We start from the raw sequence: 21703 nt of genomic DNA, 5'->3' as shown, positions 1-21703 counted from the left end.
TCTCATACTCCTGACTTAATGCTGTCGTTTGGCGCGAATATTTTGTACGCTTCATTGATTTAATGGAAAAACTTTTCGGTCAGTTTGTTTGTTTGGCTGCAATTTTTTTCAGGATTTTCCTTTGCGTGTCTTTTTTTTTTGACACAAATCGACACCCATAAATCGAATGGGTGGTGGTCAGTTTCTTGGTTGTATCTTTGTTGTTGTTGTCTGCGTTGTTGGCGAGTCCATAACATACGCTTGCCGAAGCTGTTTATAGTAATTTTCAATAGTTTTCAATAGTTTTGCGGCGTTCCGTGTGAAAAATATGTTACAATTTTTCGACATACACGTTGATATTTTCTTTTCTTCTTTTTGTTACGTTCCATAAGTTGTGTTTTGTGGTTGCTTTCCCTTTCGATATCTAAAGTGAAGTTACATTGACAGTGATTCATGGTTGTTCTACTTGAAAAGAGAAGTTTAAACTTTAAAGGATGCCGAAAAAACAAGCTCCAACTTGATTGCCTAATTGCCCAAAGTCTTCCTTCTAAGTTGGGATTTCTTATGTATTCCACTTTAAATTGGTTTTGCATACTTTTTGTCAATAGCGAATTTGTTAAGAAGGTGAAAGAGACAAGAGCTTTCACCTAAAGGTGTCTTAAAGATCAATTCCGAGCTAAGATTTTCAATGAATTCCATTGAAATTTGTCAAGCTTACATTTTGTAATCATAACCAAAGGAGGATTTAACCCTGCATTGAATTTAAGAAAAGCTTTGAACCGGAAATCTTAAAATATGCGATCAACTGCAGTTTGAAACGGCTAGGCAACCAGGCATGTGATGGCTTTCAATTTGGACTACACAGTTGCAATTGGAAGGACCCTAGGACAAAAAAAGAGCAAGACAAAAGATGCGGCAGGTGGTGGATCTGGTGGTGGTGGTGGTACACTGTCATCCATGTCCTTGTCCTTGCCATGCAATTAAGTCGCAGCCACAGCGACAATAGAGGCAAACGGTTGACATCCACGTCGAAACGCCAAGATGACGATGATGACGGTGATGATGACGAGGATGACAAGGATGACGACTTGACTCGATATGACTTGACTTGTGGTCGTTGCCACTCACTGTGGCAGTTACTCTTGCTGTTGCAATTTGCTCTACAAACCGGCAAACTGTTTTAGTAGCTAAGTGGAGCGGCAATTCATCGGGCCGTCAATATTGTCATGTATCTTTATCTCAGCGCACACATACATACATATAAAACCGAGACAGAAAAAGAGGAAGACAGACAGACAGATAGATATGGTGAGGGAGTAGGGTAGCTACAGTTTCCTCTCAGCAGCGACACGAGGAAATTTTGCCAATTAAAGTTTGTTTTAATTAAGCAACTTATTTAGTTACCTACTTATTGTTGCAAGTAATGCAAATGCAGTCAGTGGCATCTGCATACACTCAGCCTCCACTTCAGCTCCTACTCCTACTCCTGCTCCATCTTCATTCAGCTTGGGTAAACAACAAACATCCTTGTGCCAACATCTTAGTTTACTAGCCAATTCACATACGACCCAACGCACAATGTCTTTTCACTTATTGCAGCAATGTGCTTCGAAAGCTGATGCTACATTTTTCAACTCAATATTTGAGTTGGTCCTCTTCAAAATAAAGGCTAAAAAATGTCAACTGCCGTTGTTGACTGACACAAAGTTGCTCATAAAATTGTATTGATTAATCCTATTGACTTTATTAAAAGTGAATTTTTTTTAAAGTTAGTGTTCGCGTAAAAGTGCATGCAATGCAAGCTTTAACCCAGCGGTGGGCACGTCTTTGCTCTTGGCGCTCGCAGTGCTCAAACAGTTATTATATATTTTTGAAAGTGGCTCCAAAAAAACGCACGAGCCGGTGCCTCTCTAGGGCTGTCGAAAATATATCGAAATATCAATAAATCGATATTTTTTACATAAACTGATATGTTTATATCGTGATATTTTTTGCCCCAATATCGAATATGCGATATATTTTTGGGATATTTAAGTTGTGCATTGGTCATTTTGTAATCTTATCAAAATTTAGTTACATCTAAATTCATAAAATAAAAAGTGGGAAAGTGATCCCTTGAAATTCTGGATAATTCGCATAAGGTGTCCATGCCGGTACTTTATAAAATAGCCTTAAGATATCTCATCAGCCCTGGTAGCTCAGTGCCTTCGGCTTCGGCTAGCGTCCGCTATAAAATTTGTTATTTCTGACTCCCGTAGCCGAATTACAGATTAAGTCATGAAAAGTATAGTATTTTATTACATACCAAAGTCGAACTAAAAGATAATATTGTTATGTACGCTTAATGTAATCTATAAATTGTAATATATCATCTCTTATTGATTGGCAGAGTATCACTTTTTGTATGGAAAAAAGAAAAAGAAAAAAATATCAACTATATCAAATATATCGATATTTCGAAGCGATATATTAAATATAATTTTGATATTTTCAATACGATATTTTAAAAACATTCGACAACCCTAACTGAATGTGTCCAATCCGTTAGATTTGTTGTAGATGTTGTTGTACTGCTCACGATTAAAAGTTGAAGCTTCGTATTGAATTTGCTTAAAGCTTTAAGGTGATTTTGCCTTATATCACAGTCTGTTAAGCTTTAAGATCATTTCGCGCATTACTTTAAGGTGCTTTTATTTGCCAAGTTTACAATCAGCTTTTATTGAAGATTAAACTACATTATTTTAGCTAGTGTCATTGGCAAACTGGTGAGAAACTATTGTCAAATCAACTGAAGCATGGACTACAGCACATACACATGTGTATTAATAGATGTGTTTGTTGTGTTTGTTTGTTGTTGTGCTTGGTTGCAATTGTACGGTAAATCCTGTTGCACACACCGCCAAAGGATTACACAGTCACAACCAACACACAAGTCGCGATGTGTCGCCTTGTTGCAGGCATACTCGTATGTACCATGAACATTAAGGTGCATCGATCTTTTCACAAAAAATGCCAACCAAAATTTGTCATCTACGGTCAATTCTAAGATGTTTTCACCAAGGAACCATAGTTCTAAAATCAATTCCTAGTCCCCGCTTTTCGAGTTGAAAAATATTGTGTTTTTACTTTAAAATTGTTTTGAGGACAATAAGTCCTTTAATTCTATGATGATTCTACATAGTTTTGAAAGTCCTGGTCCTAACGAGAGTTTTAACACCAATCTTGTCAGGATCGGACTAAAAACTACAAAAATTATGTTAATAATATCATGATTACAATTTCGAAAAAATATATTTTTCAACTCAAAAAGCGGGAACTAGGAATTCATTTTGGAACTATGATTTCTTTGTGAAAACCTCTAATAATTGACCGTAGGTTACGTATTTTTTTTTTTAACCATACAAATCGATGCACCCTAATGTACATACATGTGTTTCTATGTGCCACACTCTATAAATGTACTTTCCATAACTTCTCCCTTGGTCGCTGGATGCGTATGTGTTTGTGTGTGTGTGTGTGTGTGTTTTTGCGAGCCTAATTAAAATTCCGCATTGCATTTAATGCCGTTGATGAGAATACGTGCTCAAGACAGCGGAAATTTCCATTTAATTAAAATTTCCTAAAAAATCCAAGAACAAAAAGTGCAGGAACAGCCTCAACTTAGCAGCAAATTGCAAATATTAGTTGAAACTAAACGAACCACAAGATAAAATTGAAGTTCATCGATCAACCAAAAGATGAAAGTAATAACAGCTGAAGAGGAAATATTATAAGAGATTTTGCTAACATAAAGTAAAGTTTTTATTAAAGGAAACTATTTATTAAGTTTGTTTTGTCATTTATTTATATTTAGTTGTTGCATTCCATACAATATTTATTAATAATAATTTCATTTATTGTATTTGCTTAAGTGTTTTGCGGATTCTTTTTCTTTGCCCTTAAATGTTTCGCATTTGCTTTTAATGTTCTACATGAGACTAGAACTAGATGTGTACTTCACATTAGACTGTAGACTGTAGAACACAGAGCATTGAAAGCATCATTAATACGGCATATTCCTCTTAATCGTATTTTTCTTTTTTTTTGCTTTGGCAAAATAATTAATGCTCGGCTTATTTGTTTCTTAAGTTCGATTTTTGATTTAGATTTGCATTTGCAATATGCGCAGCTATTTCTTTTTTTTCTCTCTTCGTATGTGTAACCATTTTGTCCCTATTTATTTGTTTTTTGCGTTTTTGAAGTTCTTTTATATACGTAGTTGTGCTTATACATACAAAATCCATTGTTATACCCTTGCAGATGATATATAAATTCCTATATTCTTGATCAACAGTTGAAGCAATTTAGTCCTTAGCTTATTTGAATATTTAACTGTCTCTGAATCTATATAATTACTACATTTATACGAAGCATTCATGAATCGTTAAATTTGAAAAATTAAGAAATTGCCTCCTCTTTAAACAACGACAATTGATGAAAAATTGACAGATATTTCACTAAAATGAAATTTATTTCATGAGCTGAGTCGACTTTTTTGTGTTAGTCATTTCATTAAATTATTTTTCGAACAATGTAATATTTAGATAGAAGTATTAAATCGGAAAATCGGATTTATATGTTTTATATTCCTCATAGTAATATTTATTTCGATGTTTAGTTATATTAAGTGTTACTCAATTTTACAAGGAATTCAAAAGACAACAATAGAAAGAAGAGTCAACAAATGCTTATTAAGTTTTGACTGTAACATTCTAACTGCAAGGGTATTACATCTTCGGCAGGCCAAAGAAAATAGTTTTCAGTTGTTGTTTTCATTTGATTTTGAATAAAACAAATGTCCAAGCAGCGTGAATAAATAATAGAAATAACTCGAAAAGGATCTATGCATTCAAGAGAAGGGTAGTGACGGAAAGAAAAGGAAAGGGGAGGTTAACTAGTGGAAAACCGGAAGTGAAACTGTAAGCTGAAGATGTATGCATAAGGGGGGAACAATTCTTAACATTTGATTTGTTGTTTGTCTCTTGCTTTGCTTACGAGTACTTTTGCTAGAAATTCTCGAGCACAATTTGCATTTGCATTTGTTTTGTTTTTTCATTAAAATTTTAGTTCTTTTGTTATTGTTGCTTGTGTGTCATTATGTAAATTGTTGCACTTTTGCCATAAATTGGTTTTGACCGTTTGTTTGCTGCTCGTTTTATTTAGTTATCGCATTCCCAGCTGGCTATAAAGTAATTGTTATACATTCTCATCCTCAAACTACACTTCTTTTTGCCATATAAATATGTTAGTTTCTTGTTTTCCTTGTCATATGACTTATCGATAAGTTGCCTTCAATTCATTTTTTTTTTATATATAGCTAAATCTTTGACTAAAGCTAAAGTTATTTATTTAATCAATAATAAGTTTATTTATAATACCAAAAAAAAGGCTAAAAAGAACGCCATAAAATACCATTAAAGTTAACTATGAGGACCAAAAAAACAGATTTATGCATTTTACAAATGAAACTCTTTGAGTTGTTGCTAACAATTAACTGCATGTCGCGCACTTAATTAATTATATTTATTTTTTTTATTATTACTATAATTATTATTTGGTAATTAATTAGTTAATATGTTTCTCTTTCAATTATATATGCTACTTTTTTATACTCATACAATTATTTCTCCTTTGCTAATTCTTAGTTTTTTTTTTACTTACCGCGCTGCTCTTCAAAAAAAATTCGATCGATTAATACTAAATTTGGTTTTTTTTTTCTGGCAAAAAAAAAATGTATTTCTTTGATTACAGGTGTAGGTGTGAGTGTGTGTGTGTTTATGTGTTTATATCCTACATATTTAGCTGCAATAACTGGCATTTGGTTTGATTTATACGTCACATCTGACATTTTTCATAGTATTTAATTGTATATTTTCCATATTTCCATATATTTTTATCATTAATCTAAAACTGATTTTCATTGATTTCATTTTGGTTTACTGGCTTTAGCGCCGAGTTTTCAATTCGATTCAATTTTTATTTACATTGAAAATTATTTTGTTTGATTTTCCTTAAAATTGTTTCATAACTAAACGAACGTTGAACGCATCATGATGAATATCACTAACCTAGTTTATGTTTTTCTTTATTTTCTTTTTGATTTTTTTTTTATATTCTGTTTGCTGTTTTTTGTTTGGGATTTATGCTTATAAATTAAATGCATTTTTGGGCCACATTGAAAAACATAAAAATCCTTTGGCATTTCTCTCTGATTGAAAAAGTTACGCTAAATGAATTGAATGTTATTTGAAATATGAAATATAGTACGTGAGTTCACAGATCAGTAGGAAAGGGGACACATTGGTAAACTCTCTGACCGACTCGACTAAATGATTTCGAGAGTATATGTTAGTATATAACGTATTTCATTCATTTGACAGCTGTGATAAGTGAAGTATTGAGACCCAATTGCATAAATTGAATAACATTAAATGCGACTAACAGACACTCAAGTGATTCGTATTGAGCACCACTCCGGCCGCCATGTAACCACCGATAGCACCGTTGTTTTGTCGATGCCCCTGTCCCTGGTGATTGTGACTATGATGGTTGTGATTGTGAGTGTGATTGTGATTGTGGGCATGACTTGCAGCACCATTGCTGTTGGCCAGCGAGGTGGAGACGGCAACCACGCTGCCTGCCTCACCGATCCCATTCCCATCGACAACAAGTCCCGCTATGCCCACAATGGGACTGCGACTGCCGGACTTGACCAGCGGCAAGGGCACACCGCCAATGGGCGTTGTGGCTGTGGTTGTGGTGGTGCCAGTGCTCAAGCTGGTCCCGCTGATATGAGCACTGATGCCGCTCGGCACACTCGACATTGTGTGGTGCTGTTGTGCGGCATTGCCAGTTGCTGTCGACGCCGATGCCGATGCCGACGTCGCTGCTGACGTGGATGATGCCGATGCAGCCGCTGCTGCAGCTGCAGCTGCCGCAGTGGCAACATTCGCTGCGGTTCGTGTGAGCTCCTCGTTGGGAATGGAGAAGTGACGATAGGAGATGTATTCCGGTGGCATTGCCGCCTGTCGTTTGGCGTTCTCGATGCGTTGCTTCTTTAGCTTCACATAGCTGAGGACCGAGATCATCACGATGAAAACAATAATCCCCAGACAACAGCCGACAATGAGGCCCAGGCGACGTGTCAATATCGAGTGAATAAATCCATTACTGGACAGCCCATTCTCATCCGTAATCAAGCTAGGTGTCGAGTCGAGCGTCTGCACATCCGTGCACGCCGAAAAGTGCGAGTTCTTGAGCACCTCGTGCAGCACATTGTCCGTCACAATGCTGTTCTCGATTAGCGCCTGCTGCTGCTGCTGTTGATCCAGCTCCTCATCCCTCTCCGCCTCTCTCTCCCTCTCCGCCTCCGCCTCGTTCAGGTGATGATAGGGCGAGTAGGCTTCCGGTAATGGGGGCGAGGCGGCCGACAAGGAGACATCACCAGACATGCCAGGGTTGCCGCCTGTCATCGTCAGCAGCAACTCGTCCCTGGACTCGTTGTAGTGCAGCCTTTGAAGCGCATTGGCCAAAGGCTCCGAGAGCCAATTACCGGTGCCGATGACGCAGATGTGATAGCGCGTGTTGGGGCTCAACTTTGTTAGCTTTGTCGAGCTGGCCGTGCCGTTCAGACGCTTCCCGTGTATCTGTGGAATAAATTAACCAAGTTTCAAGATTGTTATTGCCGTGACTCCACCTCAAGTTTATACCAAAATCATAATATCCAATCCCCAAACCCAAATCCTCATCATCTCCATCTTCGTGTCGTTTTATTTAAAATGTTTCGCATTGCCTGCGGCCGTCCTGTAACTAACTGGTCAGTACAATGGTTAAATTTTAAGTAAAAGTAACATTTCAATTAATATATCTATTTTTAATCTAAAAATATATATAATTCTTATCAATTTATTTATTGATTATGATAAAAACCATACAAATCTTTAAAACTCTTTTTAAAAAACTCCTTATAATCCTCGGCTGCTAACCGAATCTATTTATTTATTGTAAACTGTAAACAGCTGAATCAGTTATTAAATAACATTTCGTAAATTTAATATTTAATAATAATAATTTAATATTTAACTTGCAAACTCTTTTTAAAAACTCCTAATAATCCTCGGATACTAACCGGATCTAGTTGGCACACCTATTAATTAACAATTTATAGGAACAAGTAAAAATACTACAAAATTTGATATTTAATAATAAAAAAAAAAACAGAAAATATTTAAAATTGGTAAGTGGTTCTAATCAAAATCTGACCTATATTCTTTAGTATTTTCCCACTGTTTGGTGACCGTCACAGCATCTTCTATTCAGTCAGTGAACCCGAGGCAACGTGATGTTTAAATTAAATTTTGTATGCACAAAGTTGCGCAGTTTATCGCCGATCGAATGGGTCCACACACCTTTGGTGGCGTCACATTACCCACCCACATTACCCACCCCTCGATAGGCATTCCTGCACAACCCCCAGGGCGTTGATTAAGCGTTTATTAAAAGAAAATTACGGGCCTGACACAGGGATGAGGACAGCTCAGACTCGGACTCAGACTCGGAGTCGGACTGCGGCTCAAACTCTGACTGTCCAACGTCCAGTATTTACCATCAAATTACTATCAAATTTGGCGTCAGGTCCTGGTCCTGGTCCTGGTGCTGGACGGGGTCTGGACGGGGTCTCAACTCACCTCATCCGTAGCAGTAAATTGGGCCAGACGTTCTCTATCCCGGTCTCTCTCTCGCTCTCCATTGTGGGGTCTATCGTAGTCGCGGTCTTTATCTCTTTCCCTGTCCTGTGCTCTGTCCCAATCGCGATGAACATCATGGGCTCTGTTTTGGTCGCGGTCGGTTGGTCCGGCAACGAGTCCATCGCCGGTGGCATGGTAAACAATTTCGAATCCAGTGAGGCCCAAATGGTCGCGACTCTGCCAGGAGACAACAACCGAATATGGCTGAATGTCCTGAATGGCCATTTTGGGTATTAATGGGGCATCACAAAATTGCTGCGGCTCCATGCGTCCAAACACCTTGCCCCTCAGCTCCGTTGGGTGTTCGCACCTCAGATAATTAATGTTATCGCCCCCCGTTGGCGATAGCGACCATTTGCGATGATCCCGCAGCCATTCCCAGAGCTTTTGTGCATCGCAACTGCAATGCAGTGGATTCTCTGTGTGTTGCAAATTGAACAAATGGGAAATATGGAAAACGGGAAACGGGAAACGGGAAATGCCAAAAATGTCAGCAAACTGTTCAACAATAAAAGCGTTACAATTAACTTGGACTCACCCTCCAGTTTCAGAGTGCGCAGATTTGTTTCCAAGGGTTTCAATGGCTCCAGCGGCACCAGCTCAAAGTAATTCTTGCGCAGATCGAGCAGATGCAGTTTGCGCAGATAGCGAAAAGCATCATTGGACAACGCCGTCATGCGGTTTCCCATCAGCAGCAGCTCGACAAGACCATGCAGATTACGAAAGGACTTTTTTGAGATGCGATCCAATTGATTGAAGCTCAAGTCGAGGGTCTGCAGTTGGGCCAAGTCGCCGCTGAACTCATCCAGATCCTTCAACGTGTTGTGCGATATATTCAGGAGGCGGAGCAGACGCAATCCCTGGAGTCGTTCCTTGGGCAGCATCTCCAATTCATTCACACTAATGTCGAGAGTGAGAAGATTCGTCAGCGCTTTAAAAGCGCCGGGAGAAATGCGTGTGATGCGATTGTTGATCAAATGTAAATCCTGCAGAGCCTGAAAGGCCTCAAAGTCCTTGGAGGTGAGTATAGAGAGATTCGTCTGGCAGATGTAAAGCTCCTTTAAATACAGATAACGTTCCTCCTTCACCGTATAGATCTTGTTGATCGGATTGCCGGTTAAATTCAGCCAGGACAAGCGTGGAATGGACCCATCCGACAGCGCCGAGCTGGGGATCTGAAGAAAACGATTGCTGGACAAGTCGACACGCTGCAAGTTGATCGAATGACGCAGAAAGTTGGCGGGCAACGAGAGCAACAGATTGCCACTCAGGTCCACATTGTCCAGTTGCGTCAGATTCACCGCATTGAAGCCGCTCAACGAGTTGATTTTATTGTCCCGGAGCACGAGTTGGCGCAAGTTGAGGGTGCCACTCAGTTTAAAGAAATCGATCGAGATGAGCTGATTCCTGGCCAGATCCAGAGTCTCCAGTGTGCTTAGATTGTACAGAGCGATGTGTGGAAACTCAATGAGATTATTGCGACAGAGTCGCAACTCCTTGAACACATTCAATCCGCTGAAGATGTTGCGATTCATTTCGGTCAGCTGATTGTCGCAGAGATCGATGCGAACCAGATTGGTATTCTTGGCAAAGAGCTGGTCAGGAATGCTGGTCAGACTGCAGTTGGCCATCGAGAGTTGCTGGAGGGAGCGCAGCTTATCGAACATGCCCGACATGATGCCACCGATACCAGCGACACCACCGACACCAGCGACACCTCCGCCAATGCCCACATGACTGAAGTTGTTGTGGGACAGATGCAGACGGCGCAGACTGGGCACATCCAGCTTCTGAATATCCGCTGGATTCAGTTGATTCCGTTCCAGATTCAGTTCATTCAGATTCTGCAAAGACTTGAACGTGTGCAGCTCCACTTTCCGGAGTGAAGTGTTGCGCAGATTGAGCGTACTTAGTGGCAGCTCCTCCAGGAAGATATCTCGGGTGACCTGTACGAGCGGATTGTGCGACAGATCCAGCGACTTGAGCTGCTTCAACCTGCTGAAGGCGTAACCCTCAATGGCCTCGATCTGATTGTGGGCCAGGCTCAGCTCCTCCAGGCTCTGCAATGTTGCAAAGTAATCGCGTCGCAGCTGCCTCAATTGATTGCCGCTCAGGTCGAGAAACTTCAGCTGCACCAGACTGCCGAATGTATCCTTCTCGATCTCCCGTATGAGATTGTTGCTCAGGTAGAGCCTTCCCAGCTGTGGTGTGTCCACGAACAGAGATCGATCGATTCTCACCAGCTGATTGTCCCGCAGCCACATGATCTGAATCCTTTGCTGCTGGCGAAAGGTGCGTTGATGGATCTTATGCAGATAGTTCGCCTCCAGTTGAATTGATAGTAAGGATGAATTCTGCTCTGGAAAGATGTCCTCCAGCACAGTCAGCTGATTGTCCTGCAGATTAATGTGCTGCATATTGCGCAAAGTGTGAAACGCTCCCGGTTCAATATCCTCAATGTTGTTCTTCTGAATGTGCAACTCCTGCAACGAGGGCAGAGGCTCAAAGACCCCCTTCCTCACCCGTCGAATACGATTGTTGTGCAGTCGCACTTCCCGCAGCTGTTCCAGCTTGCGAAACATGCCAATCTCCAGGTCCTGGATCTCATTGTTGTCCAGGGAGAGCGATGATAGCTTCGTGCACTTGTCAAAGAGGGTGACAGGCACCAGGGGAATGAAATTCGAGCGCAAGTACAAATGATCCAAGTTAGCCAAGGTGCTAAAGACATTGGGATCAATGTGCGCAATGCCATTCGACTCCAAATAGATGACATCGACAAGGGTCGAGTTGGTGAACGCGTCCGCCGGCAACTCCAAAATATTATTCTCCGAGAGGAACACCTCCCGGAGCTGGGGCAGATTCGAGAACACTCCACTGATGGCATGGATGTGATTGTGACTCAAGTCGACCGTCTGCAGACGCTTGTTCTTATCAAAGACTTTGGGATCGAGTGTAATAATCCGATTGTGTGACATGTCCAGGGACATTAGCTCCTTCAGGCTCTTGAATGCCTCCGGCTGCACAAGCTCTATCTGATTGGCATAGAAGGACAGCGTCTGCAGCTGTGGAAAAGCTCGAAAGCAATCGTGGACAATCTCGCTGAACTGATTCGAGCTAAGGTCCAACAGGATCAGAGATGGCAACTGCAATGCGGATGCTGCAGCTGCTGCTGCCGAAGCATTGTTGGTGGCAAGCTGTATGTCGCCATAGAATGTGGATATCTTGTTATTGGATAGTCGTAGAATCCGCAGATGGCTCAACTTGCGCAGGGCCATCATTGGAAACGTACGCAATCCATTCTCAGACACATCAATCTCCTGCATGCACTCCTCCAGTCCGGCAAATCCATTCTCCGGAATACTCTGCAATCGATTCCCCTTTATATTCAGCTTGGACACACGTAGGCCATAGAAACTGTAATCCTCGATGCGCACAATCTCATTGTAATCAAAATCCAGAGCAGTCAGCTTTTGCATCGAGCTTAGTGCACGTGACGGCAGCTAAAAAATAAATAAAAAATAAAACATTAGATTGCATTAGATTGCTTACACACACAACACTCTAACAGATAAAGTTAATTTTTTTTTTTTTGCAGATGATATACGCAATTGTTTTGGAGCAGCAAAACTAAATACACAAGTACATATATTTACATTAGGGTTCTTCACAATAATTTGTAACCCAATTTTTTAATCTACGGTCAATTTTATGGTTTTCATCAAGAAACCATAGTTTTAAAGTCAATTCCTAGTCCCATGATTTTTGAGTTGAAAAATTTTGAGTTTTTAGTGCTTGCATAGACGAAAATTATGCTTTAATGTTTGATTCTATGATATTTTGAAAGTCCTGGTGTTGACAAGAGTTTTGCTACCAATGTTGTCAGGATCGGACTAAAAACACTAAAGATATGCTTATAATAACATAAAATACTCAACTTTACAAGTCGAAATTTGTCATTTTTTTTACAAGAAAATGTAATTTCTCAAAATCAAATTAAAGGTATTGTTTTATACAAATTTTGACATAAGAATTTGATAACAAGTTAAAACTTGACATTTATAATATAAAATTTTCGAAAATCACAATATCGAATTCAGGCGATATCAGTGTTTGTCTTAAGTTGAAAATACAAATTGCAAAATTGCAGTATTCTAACATTTAATAATTTAAATCTTTTTATTACAAATATTTAGTTAAGTCTACTTAATAAAATAGAATTTATCAAGCCTTGCACTTTTGTTAGAAAAGTTAGTGCGTTTAAACTTTAAACTATATACATATATGTAAATTGTATGGAAAAGAGTAGGAGATTCTATAATACAGGGTTTCTCAGAGTTGATCACATTTAACAGAAAGTCTTTTCTGTTCTTCATTCATTCATTTATTTATTTATTTGCACATCTGTTTTGTCCCGTATCACCTGTTTGCCATGCCATAAAATATTTACATTGTTTTTGATAGCAATTAATTGAAAAGTTGGTTCATTTTTTATGCATGCAACTAAAATGGTTAAAGCACAACAACAAAAACAACGAGAACAACAGCAATAAATTCCAGCAGCGAGTGCGGCAGGGAAAGTGACGAAAGTTTCTGGCCAGGCGAGAGAACATGGCCATAACAATGGAAATCGCAAAATAACGCTTCACTCGCTATCTGCTTCCTACTTCATAAAATACTATGAACATTCCCATTTTGTATTACGAGAGCTGTTGTTTACATGATGTTTAATATTTTTCTCTTCATATTTTTCACGCAGTTCATATAATTTCACAGAAAAATTGAATAAAATCAGGGAACACAAATGAAATGAAAGAATGCACAAAAATAAAAAGGAAAATATGCTGTTATTGAGTTGCCCTTTTGACAGCTCAACAAAGCCAATAAATGTGACAACGGCGCAAAGATTGTTGAGAATTTATTGAAAGCGAGCCTCGATGTTTGTTTATCGGTCATGCAATCCGTACAAAAACAAACAATTGTTCTAGTTATTAAATAGGGGCAGTTACTAGTCGTATCCACATGTCATTTATTAAAGGTGGCTTTCATTAAAACAAAACAACCTTTAGTGCTGGAAAGTATCGATATATTGTTAAGCGGAAAAAAGCTGAAAGCGGGCATAGTAGCTATCGATAAAAAGCTTCTATTGATCGGAGTACATCTCTAATAGATGAAAACACACTAAATCTGCTGTTACTGTTTATTATGAATATTCCACGTGTCACAAATGATGCAATGGTCAATATGGATGTGCTGCTTCGTATAGTTGGGAATGTCCCGTGTTCCATCTTGAGTCCAGGATTCAGTAGTTTCTATCGTGATTGCGTACGATTAGAGGTGAGGGATTGCGCCTGCGCATGGGCAAACGGAGCATGTTAGCTTGAAAGGGCGATACGATGATCCGATGGCCATCGATCTTGCCACCGTCCATGCTCCTGAGGGCAGTCTCGCAGTCCTTGGGATTTGCAAACTCGACAAATGCGAAACCACGCCCGGTTCGAGAATAGTTATTTCCCTGATGATAATGATTGACGGGAAAATCAACGTTGGTCAAGGGCCCAAAGCTGCCAAAGATCTCGACAATGTGCGTCTTGGTCACCTGACGGGTCAGACCCTTGATATGCAGGCGTACCGTCTTCAAACGGTGCGAACTTAAGCGCCATGGACTTGGAGTGCGCGACGTTTGTGACCTGGAGCGCCTCGGCCGGGATCTTCTTGATGATGAGCGTCGGTCTCTGTTACTATGCCTCTCTATTGAACGCCTTACGGAGCGTCGATCCCGTTCCCTTTCCCGTGAATGCGATAAAAGCCGCTTCTCCCGGTGTGGAGCCCGTGAACCTGCACGTTCCCTCTCATTTTTGGTAGGTGCCTTGCTGCTGGAAACTCCCGATTGACGAGTTGGTGAGCGCCTGTCTTTGTCCTTGATCCTCGGGCATTCCTTATCCTTAACCTTGATAACTTGACGCTGATAATTCTCCTTATCTTTCTCCGTTTGTTTGCCACCGGTACGAGCTGGTGGGCTTTGCCCTTTGGCCTTGACTCCCGATGATAGCTGATCTCTATCCTTGTCCTTGTCCTTGGCTCTACCAACCAGTTCCTTCTTGTGTTTGCAACTTGGCGACTTGGCGGTAGAAATGATTCTATTTCTGGCTTCAGGAGTACGTCGATGATTAACACAGCGACTCTGATGCTTCTGGATGGGAACTGGCGACCAAATTGCAAATGAAGGAACTCCAGGCTCTGGCACGGGAGCGGGTACCGGAGTTGGCAGGGGAGCTGGTACTGGTAACGGTATTGGCATTGGCATGGGAACCGAAATGGGAGCCGATGACGAAGCCAGAGTGGGTGTGGACGTGGCTGATGGTACTCCAGATGCTTTACGCGAATAACTGCGCTTCGGTGTTGACTTTGATGATTTCTTTGTTGATTTTTTCCGGAGTGAATAGCGACGTTCACGTTTCTTCTTCTTTTTTTCAGTTTCACTCTCCGAATCGCTTGACGACGATGATGAGCTGCTTGAGGAGACGCTCGAGCCGCTGTTGGTGGAATCGGTGTCGCTATCGCTGCTGGCCGAGCTGGGCGGCGAGGAGCACTTCATCTTTTTCTTCGGTGGTGGTACAGACGTCTTGGATGACTTTGACGGCTTGTCCTTCTTCTCCACTTTCTCCTTCTTGGACGACGTCTCGCCGTTGCTCCTTGCTTTACCGGTAGGTGTTCTAGGCATTTCAATTACGAACTTCTTACCAAGGAATTAAAATCGTTTTTCTTTTTTTTTTACAATTTTTTAATTTCTATCAGAGCTCTGATGCGTTGCTTGTGACTCGACGAGATTAAATGGCAAATGACTTGGCTGCTAACGTGGACTAAAAACCCTGAAACGGTTAAGTCAAAGCTTACTTAATACCGACAATTTTATGGACTTTGTTTGAAGTGAAAACAGGGTTGACAACACACGTACGAGGATTACGACAGCCATATATAAATATGTAATAATGATTATTATAATTAATTTTATAAATTTGTTTTAATTTTTTTGTCTTAAATTTTATGTAGTAGCAGTATATTTTACTACACATTATTTACTCTAATTTAATAATCATATTAAAAAGTGAACAATTCATGAAATCATCAAGGCACAAAATGTATATTCCAGAAACCTTCCTAGTTTTTACAATATTTTCCAAAAGCAAAATAAGCCCTACCAAAATGAACTGTTTGGCTTTTTAATTGCAATGAATTACAAAATTTCCGCTACAAATGCGACTGCCATTTGGGGCTGGGATGAAACCAGAGTTGGAGTCGGAGTTCTAGGCAGATGCTGATGCTGATGCAGGTAACTGAACATGGTTGGACAGTGCAGTCTGGGGAGACTATGTGACATGGGCCAGCGAATTACGGCCTTTTAATTAATGTACTGACATGGAAATTTATGGCAGTCGATTTTAATTTATTGAACATTTGCGATGTCGCGCCGTTTTGGCCAACTCTTCCAGCTCCTCGTTCCGGCAGCCGCTTCTACTTGGCGCCTTAAACGCGCAGCAAATTTATGGCCAAGTCATGCGAGCCAGAAGCTGGAAAGGAGGTGCAGAAATGACATGGCAGAGGAGCCAGGAACCGGGAACCAGAAAAAAAATACACACAAAGCAGAACAAAGAAATGGCTGCCATAAAATGATATTTATTTTTATTGTTGTAACATTATGAAATATTTATGTGTGTTTTGAATTTGTTGCCATCGCCGAATGGAAGTTTTAAGGCCTTCTGATGGCTATCTGCAACAAAAAAAAAACAAGGAAAAGACACACGCAGGACACTTCCCAGGTGATTTAATTATGCATTTTTGTATCCTCTGCATTATAGTGCAAATTTTTTGGCTTTCCATCCATCATTCAAGAGTTCAATGCTCCCTGTTCTCTTTCGCCATGCTCGACGTATTCATATTGTAAGTGGATACAAAAACCATAGTCAAAAATGTATTCACAAATTCTTTGGTGCTATTTTCAAAAACTGAAAAAAGCTATGAAATAAAAACCTCTTAAGCTGTTTTTTCAAAGTTGCTCTTAATTACTATTTTGTTTGTATAAAAATTATTTTTAAATTTCTATTGGTAAACATTATTTGAATGTATAGCCACGGATGCCACACTTGGCGTTTTTGCGCCAAAACTGGCTTTTTTTTCCCAGTTGGCGCAATGACACTTTTTTTTTTTTTTTTGGAATTGGCTCATTTTTGGTTTATTTAATCAAGAGTTTCTAGAAAACTATTAAGAATGTAATTTAGATCTATATTTTTTTGCTCTCAACAATATAAATATATTGTAAAATTGTACTGAAATTCTCAATGTTTATGTTAATTAATTAAATATAAATGTATTGTACCATTGTACTGAAATTCTCAATGTTCATGTTAATTAAAAAAAATGTGCTTTTTGATATTAGTTTCATTTGAATATTTTATTTCTTAAAGAAATTTTTTATATACATGTGTTAAAAAATTTCCGTATTGCAATTAATTAGGTTGTTTTATAAGAATTGGGTAGTTTTCATGAAATTGGCTCCTTTTTAATGAAATCGGCTCTCTCTTAAACATTTTTTTGGCGCTTTTTTTATTTTATTAAGTGGCAGCCATGTGTATAGCTGTTTTTTATAGCTATTTTGCTGGTATTTACCCTCTTAAAAGTTGGCAGCACTGCTTCAAAGTGACCAGAAATATATAGCAAGTGATTCTGTAGTTTACCTAGGTAAGGTCACACTGTTTATCTGTTTTTGGGTAGAAAACTTGATAAAAAGATGCCAGATATTAACGAAATAAGAAATAAGTATTTTTTCATATATTTTTTATTTGTATAGAACTGAATTCAAGCGAAAAAGTAAGCGATAGAAGTGTGCAAATTTTATAAACTAATAAAAAAAAATATGGTTATTTATAAGTTGTGTTTATCGTCAGGGTTGCCATGAATGAGTTGTCAGCAGGACAGGCTTACAGCTTGTTGAGGAGAATCTCCTTGTCCTTTGGGTCACGGCACACCCAGTCGTTGGTGCGGGTCAGCTGAAGATGCGGCCGCCTCCTGTTGACGCAGTTCCTCTGCTGGGCGCTGCATGCGCTCAGCCAAAGGTTGCGGCCATCCCGAGTGCGCCAGCAGCTGTTGGGCCTTTGACGCCTGCAGGATGGGTTGCTCCTGCAGCTCCTGCGCTTGGAGGTACGACGACGACGGATCGATGCACAGGGAGCACTGCCGCTCTTGCCGACAACTCGGGCACAGCTCGATGAGGATGTCTGCCTTAGAGGGGCCTTGCCAAGTTCCCTCAGGGCACAGTTGCGCTCACGGAGTTGGCAGGCCTGAAGCCTGGTGCAAATGTTGGTTTTTGCGTTACGGGCACAAACCGTTCCCCTGCCAGCCAAATCCTTGTAGCTGCAACGACCCGCACAAGGCCGCACCTTCTTGTTGGCCTCAGCGGCTGCCACGAGGACGACGAGGAGTAAACAACAAGTTGTAAGCTTGAACATGATTCCTTTTCTGGTCTTAAAAGCTGGCTTGATTGGAGCTGTTGCTGTTATCAGAAGCTGATGAATACTGACAATTTCGATAGGGTATTTATACTCCCAGCGATTGCCAAGTACTATATTGTATGCCATATTCGTTTTGTTTCTCGTTCACAGGTTTACTACCGAAATGTGTGGCATATGTTTTGGACACTTGACTTTGTTTTGAATGCGATTGAACAATCGAACGTATTTATTGTATATATTCATTTATTCATTCATCCAATTTGATTCTAGTTTAGTAAACATTCAACCAGTTGAAATTATTTATATGATCATTCCATTTGGGGCATTGATAATACTTAAAACTGGTTTAACTATATGCAATTTTCAGTCGATGAGCCTTGACTTGATTTACGTCAAGTTACCAAAGCATTTTTTCACAAAATTTTAACTTAGGGTTTCTTCTTAAGGACCATGATTGAGCTCAATGTTTTATGCTCCAATTATGACACGTTTTCCACGTTTTGTCCTCGGAACTCTCTCTCCCTTCCCCGAAATCCTCACTTTTCTGATACCTTTCGTTAAATCTCTGACCTTACTAATTACTTATTTTATTACCTTGTACTAGTCTAATATTAATACTATTACTAATACCAACACTAACACTTATTGATCTGATTGGGTTTTTCCGGGTTTTCCCCAATCCTTGCAACATATATTGGATCATTTAAATTTTTGCATACCTCAGATCTGAAATATAATTTTAATTTTTTTTCTTCTTTTCAGTTTATAATTTGTATTTAATATTAATTTTAAACTTTAATTCGTACCATAATTTTTATTCTTATTAATTTTTTCTTTGCCGACTGTTTTTAGTCGTGCATATAGTAAATAAATAAATAAAATGTATAATGGTAAAACTTTATAGATTGGACAAAATTTACGAGTTAGTTTTTTCCTATTTATTGCGAAGTTATGCAGACACTTGCCTTACAATTTGAATTATAGCCTAGTACATTCTAAGAAGTCTGTTTGTCCAATTTGAATTTTATTTAAAAAATACAAATTATTTTACTACATTTTTTTTCTTTTTTTACAAAGAGCTTCAAAAGAAAAATAAAAAAAGACGACAAATGTGAAGAAATGAAAGTCATACCACTAGAAATTTATTTCTTACTCTAACAAAATTTTTATGAATTTTAATATAACATAAATATTCATTTAATTCAATTAACGTAGAATTTGATCAAATCCCTCAACAAATATTTTCACATTATAAAACATTGGTTGCTTGGTTTCAGAAATGTCGACAAGGGTTTTTTTTTCGTTTCTTCAGAGTTGTTGGAGATTTCTGGAATATGTTTTATTTTTCAATTGATTTAAATTCTGGTTAAGCCATAATAACTTATCTGAAATGTGATCAGAACCTTGGCTGGCAACTCTTTGTAATCCTGAAAAACTTTCTTTAAAAGTTACGAAAAATTCTGATTGTAATTGAGTCATTGGCACAGGTTGTTCCCGTAAGCGTAAACGGCATAATTGTTGCACTTTGATCTTAAGGTGAATGTACCTTAAGAAACGTTGAAAACAAAAGCGGCGCGTGGCAGCTAAGAATGTGGCAAGTTCTATAAAAACTGCTGTTGCTTTCAGACGTTCCGTGGCGCCATTGTTTGCACACGGGCTACGAGCTATAAAGCCATCGAAACTGTTTTGAAACCGACAAGAACTCTTTGAACAACATGCAGTTGACCACGTTAATAGGTAGGTGCTAAGGATCTGTTATCATGTTCTCTGATTTTGGACGTTCACATGCTTTTTGCAGTCAGTGTTCTCGGCCTGGGGCTGTTGTTGCTACAGATGCCGGCGAGTGCCACGCCCGCCACAATAGCACCCACGAATTTGATTGCCACATTGCCAACGATTAGGCCTCCGTGTCTCCTGCCTCCTGTTTGTGCCGCACGCAGTCCACGGGTTTGTGGCCGCACTTCCGATGGCATGTGTCGCCGCTTCCACAACATTTGCGAGCTGCTCGAGGCGAATGGACGGAATCCATTTGTCACAATGAGATGGACGCATACGCCCCGCAAGGATTGCCGGCGAGTACGTGAAACGGGGGCACAACATGCCTACTGGTGCTATCAGGACTGTCCCAATCGAACGGTAGTCTGTCCAAGACCGACGGAGGGTCAGGAGATCTGTATCCGTTCCCGGAATCACCAGGTGTGCAAGTTGATCGCCAACCGCTGCCAGCTGCTCAATAACAATTGTTTCGGGACGCCACGCGACAGTAAGTGATGCCTTCTTATCCTCATCTTTACTACATATGCATACTACTTCTCTATTCCTTAAGACTGGCGACAGACTGACAGACGTCGCTGTATCCAGATGCAACTTGGTGACAAGCCTCATGCCTGCCGTCAACTGCCTTCGATTGAAGTTACAATCAGACCCTTGTTGCCAACTTCATCGCGGACAACGACTACGGAGCCACCAAAGGATCATGAAACTACAACAACTCTGCGATCCACTACTGGCAGGTCCTAAACAAATTCTATTTTCTTTCTCTATTTTTCCTGCCCATTTCTTCTGCTTTTTTTTTTTTTTGTGTAAATCAATTAAAATAATAAACTGAAATCTCTACAATATTGGTATTTGAGTAGCACTATTTACTCTGTAATTGCAGCTATGTATGTCCATGTACATTGTACAACCAATTTTGTTGGACCTGGAGGCGTGGCAACGCCTTCAACACATGTTTCCGGCTGGCTGCCTTTCATCCGTCTGCCACTCGGCAAAATTATTTTATTGAACGCAATTGTTTTTGGCTTTGGATCGTTTGTTATTTCGCGGCGGCAAATTACTTTTTATGGCTGCCGAAGCACCGCTTGGTGGGTTTACGTAGCCATTGTTGCTTTTGCCACTGTTGCTGCCACTGTTGCTGTGGTGGCTGTTTTCCAAATTTAATGGCTTAGAAAGCCATTTGCATTTTTTCGGTTGCCCAACTTTGTTGAACATTATTGGCGCCGTATGTTGGTGCTGCTAATTAGCTTTAGCTTCAGCTGCACCACCACCACCACCAAAAACTCCACTTCAACCACCAAAATTCGAAATTCACACCACCTAACAAATGTGTTGCCAGTTTAAGGTTTATATTCTACAGCAAATTCTGCGTTTATTAATAAATTCTTTAAATTTACATTTAATCGAATTCTAAATTCAACTGATTTGCAAAAATAAATAATGTAGAAAGAACGACGAACATTTTCATATTTAAGTGTATATTTTTATTTGGGTAAAAAGAAGCTTTTAAAAGCGAAATATGTTTAAAAAAATACAGTCGCTGTCCACTGTTTTTGATTTTTTCCTGAACTGAGCTTGAAAATTGCCAAATTAAACCGGAAAAATCGTCTCTAAATAGAAAAAGCAAATACTTTCATGAAAGCTTCTTTAGTATAA

The 21703-nt window shown here is 39.6% G+C and overlaps 4 protein-coding genes across 4 annotated transcripts in view; 1 reads left to right on the top strand and 3 right to left on the bottom strand.

The window, feature by feature from the left end:
- Window positions 1-5606: 5606 nt before the first annotated feature.
- The window catches only part of LOC117793984 (chaoptin), a 74968-nt gene continuing 58871 nt past the window's right edge, over window positions 5607-21703 (bottom strand). The window contains exons 6-8 of the mRNA XM_034634449.1: window positions 9304-12265; window positions 8706-9184; window positions 5607-7664 (exon numbers count right to left, since the gene is read on the bottom strand). Coding sequence (XP_034490340.1) covers window positions 6456-7664; window positions 8706-9184; window positions 9304-12265 — 4650 coding nt within the window. The 3' untranslated portion in view covers window positions 5607-6455. The remainder of the gene's footprint in view (window positions 7665-8705; window positions 9185-9303; window positions 12266-21703) is intronic.
- LOC117793696 (RNA-binding protein with serine-rich domain 1) lies at window positions 13949-15653 on the bottom strand. Its single transcript, XM_034634083.1, has one exon. The coding sequence runs from the start codon at window positions 15484-15486 to the stop codon at window positions 14065-14067; it is 1422 nt and encodes a 473-aa protein (XP_034489974.1). The 5' UTR covers window positions 15487-15653; the 3' UTR covers window positions 13949-14064.
- On the bottom strand, window positions 17632-18283 carry LOC117793719. Its single transcript, XM_034634102.1, has one exon. The coding sequence runs from the start codon at window positions 18266-18268 to the stop codon at window positions 17741-17743; it is 528 nt and encodes a 175-aa protein (XP_034489993.1). The 5' UTR covers window positions 18269-18283; the 3' UTR covers window positions 17632-17740.
- Window positions 19972-20898, top strand: LOC117793707. The gene is made up of 3 exons (XM_034634094.1): window positions 19972-20008; window positions 20070-20534; window positions 20598-20898. Exons 1-3 carry the CDS (start codon window positions 19987-19989, stop codon window positions 20789-20791), a joined length of 681 nt encoding a protein of 226 aa, XP_034489985.1. The 5' UTR covers window positions 19972-19986; the 3' UTR covers window positions 20792-20898.

The sequence above is a fragment of the Drosophila innubila genome, chromosome X, assembly GCF_004354385.1.
Source record: "Drosophila innubila isolate TH190305 chromosome X, UK_Dinn_1.0, whole genome shotgun sequence".
Lineage (NCBI taxonomy): Eukaryota > Metazoa > Arthropoda > Insecta > Diptera > Drosophilidae > Drosophila > Drosophila innubila.
The sequence above is the reverse complement of the archived record's forward strand: the minus strand, read 5'-3'. Positions and strand labels throughout refer to the sequence as shown.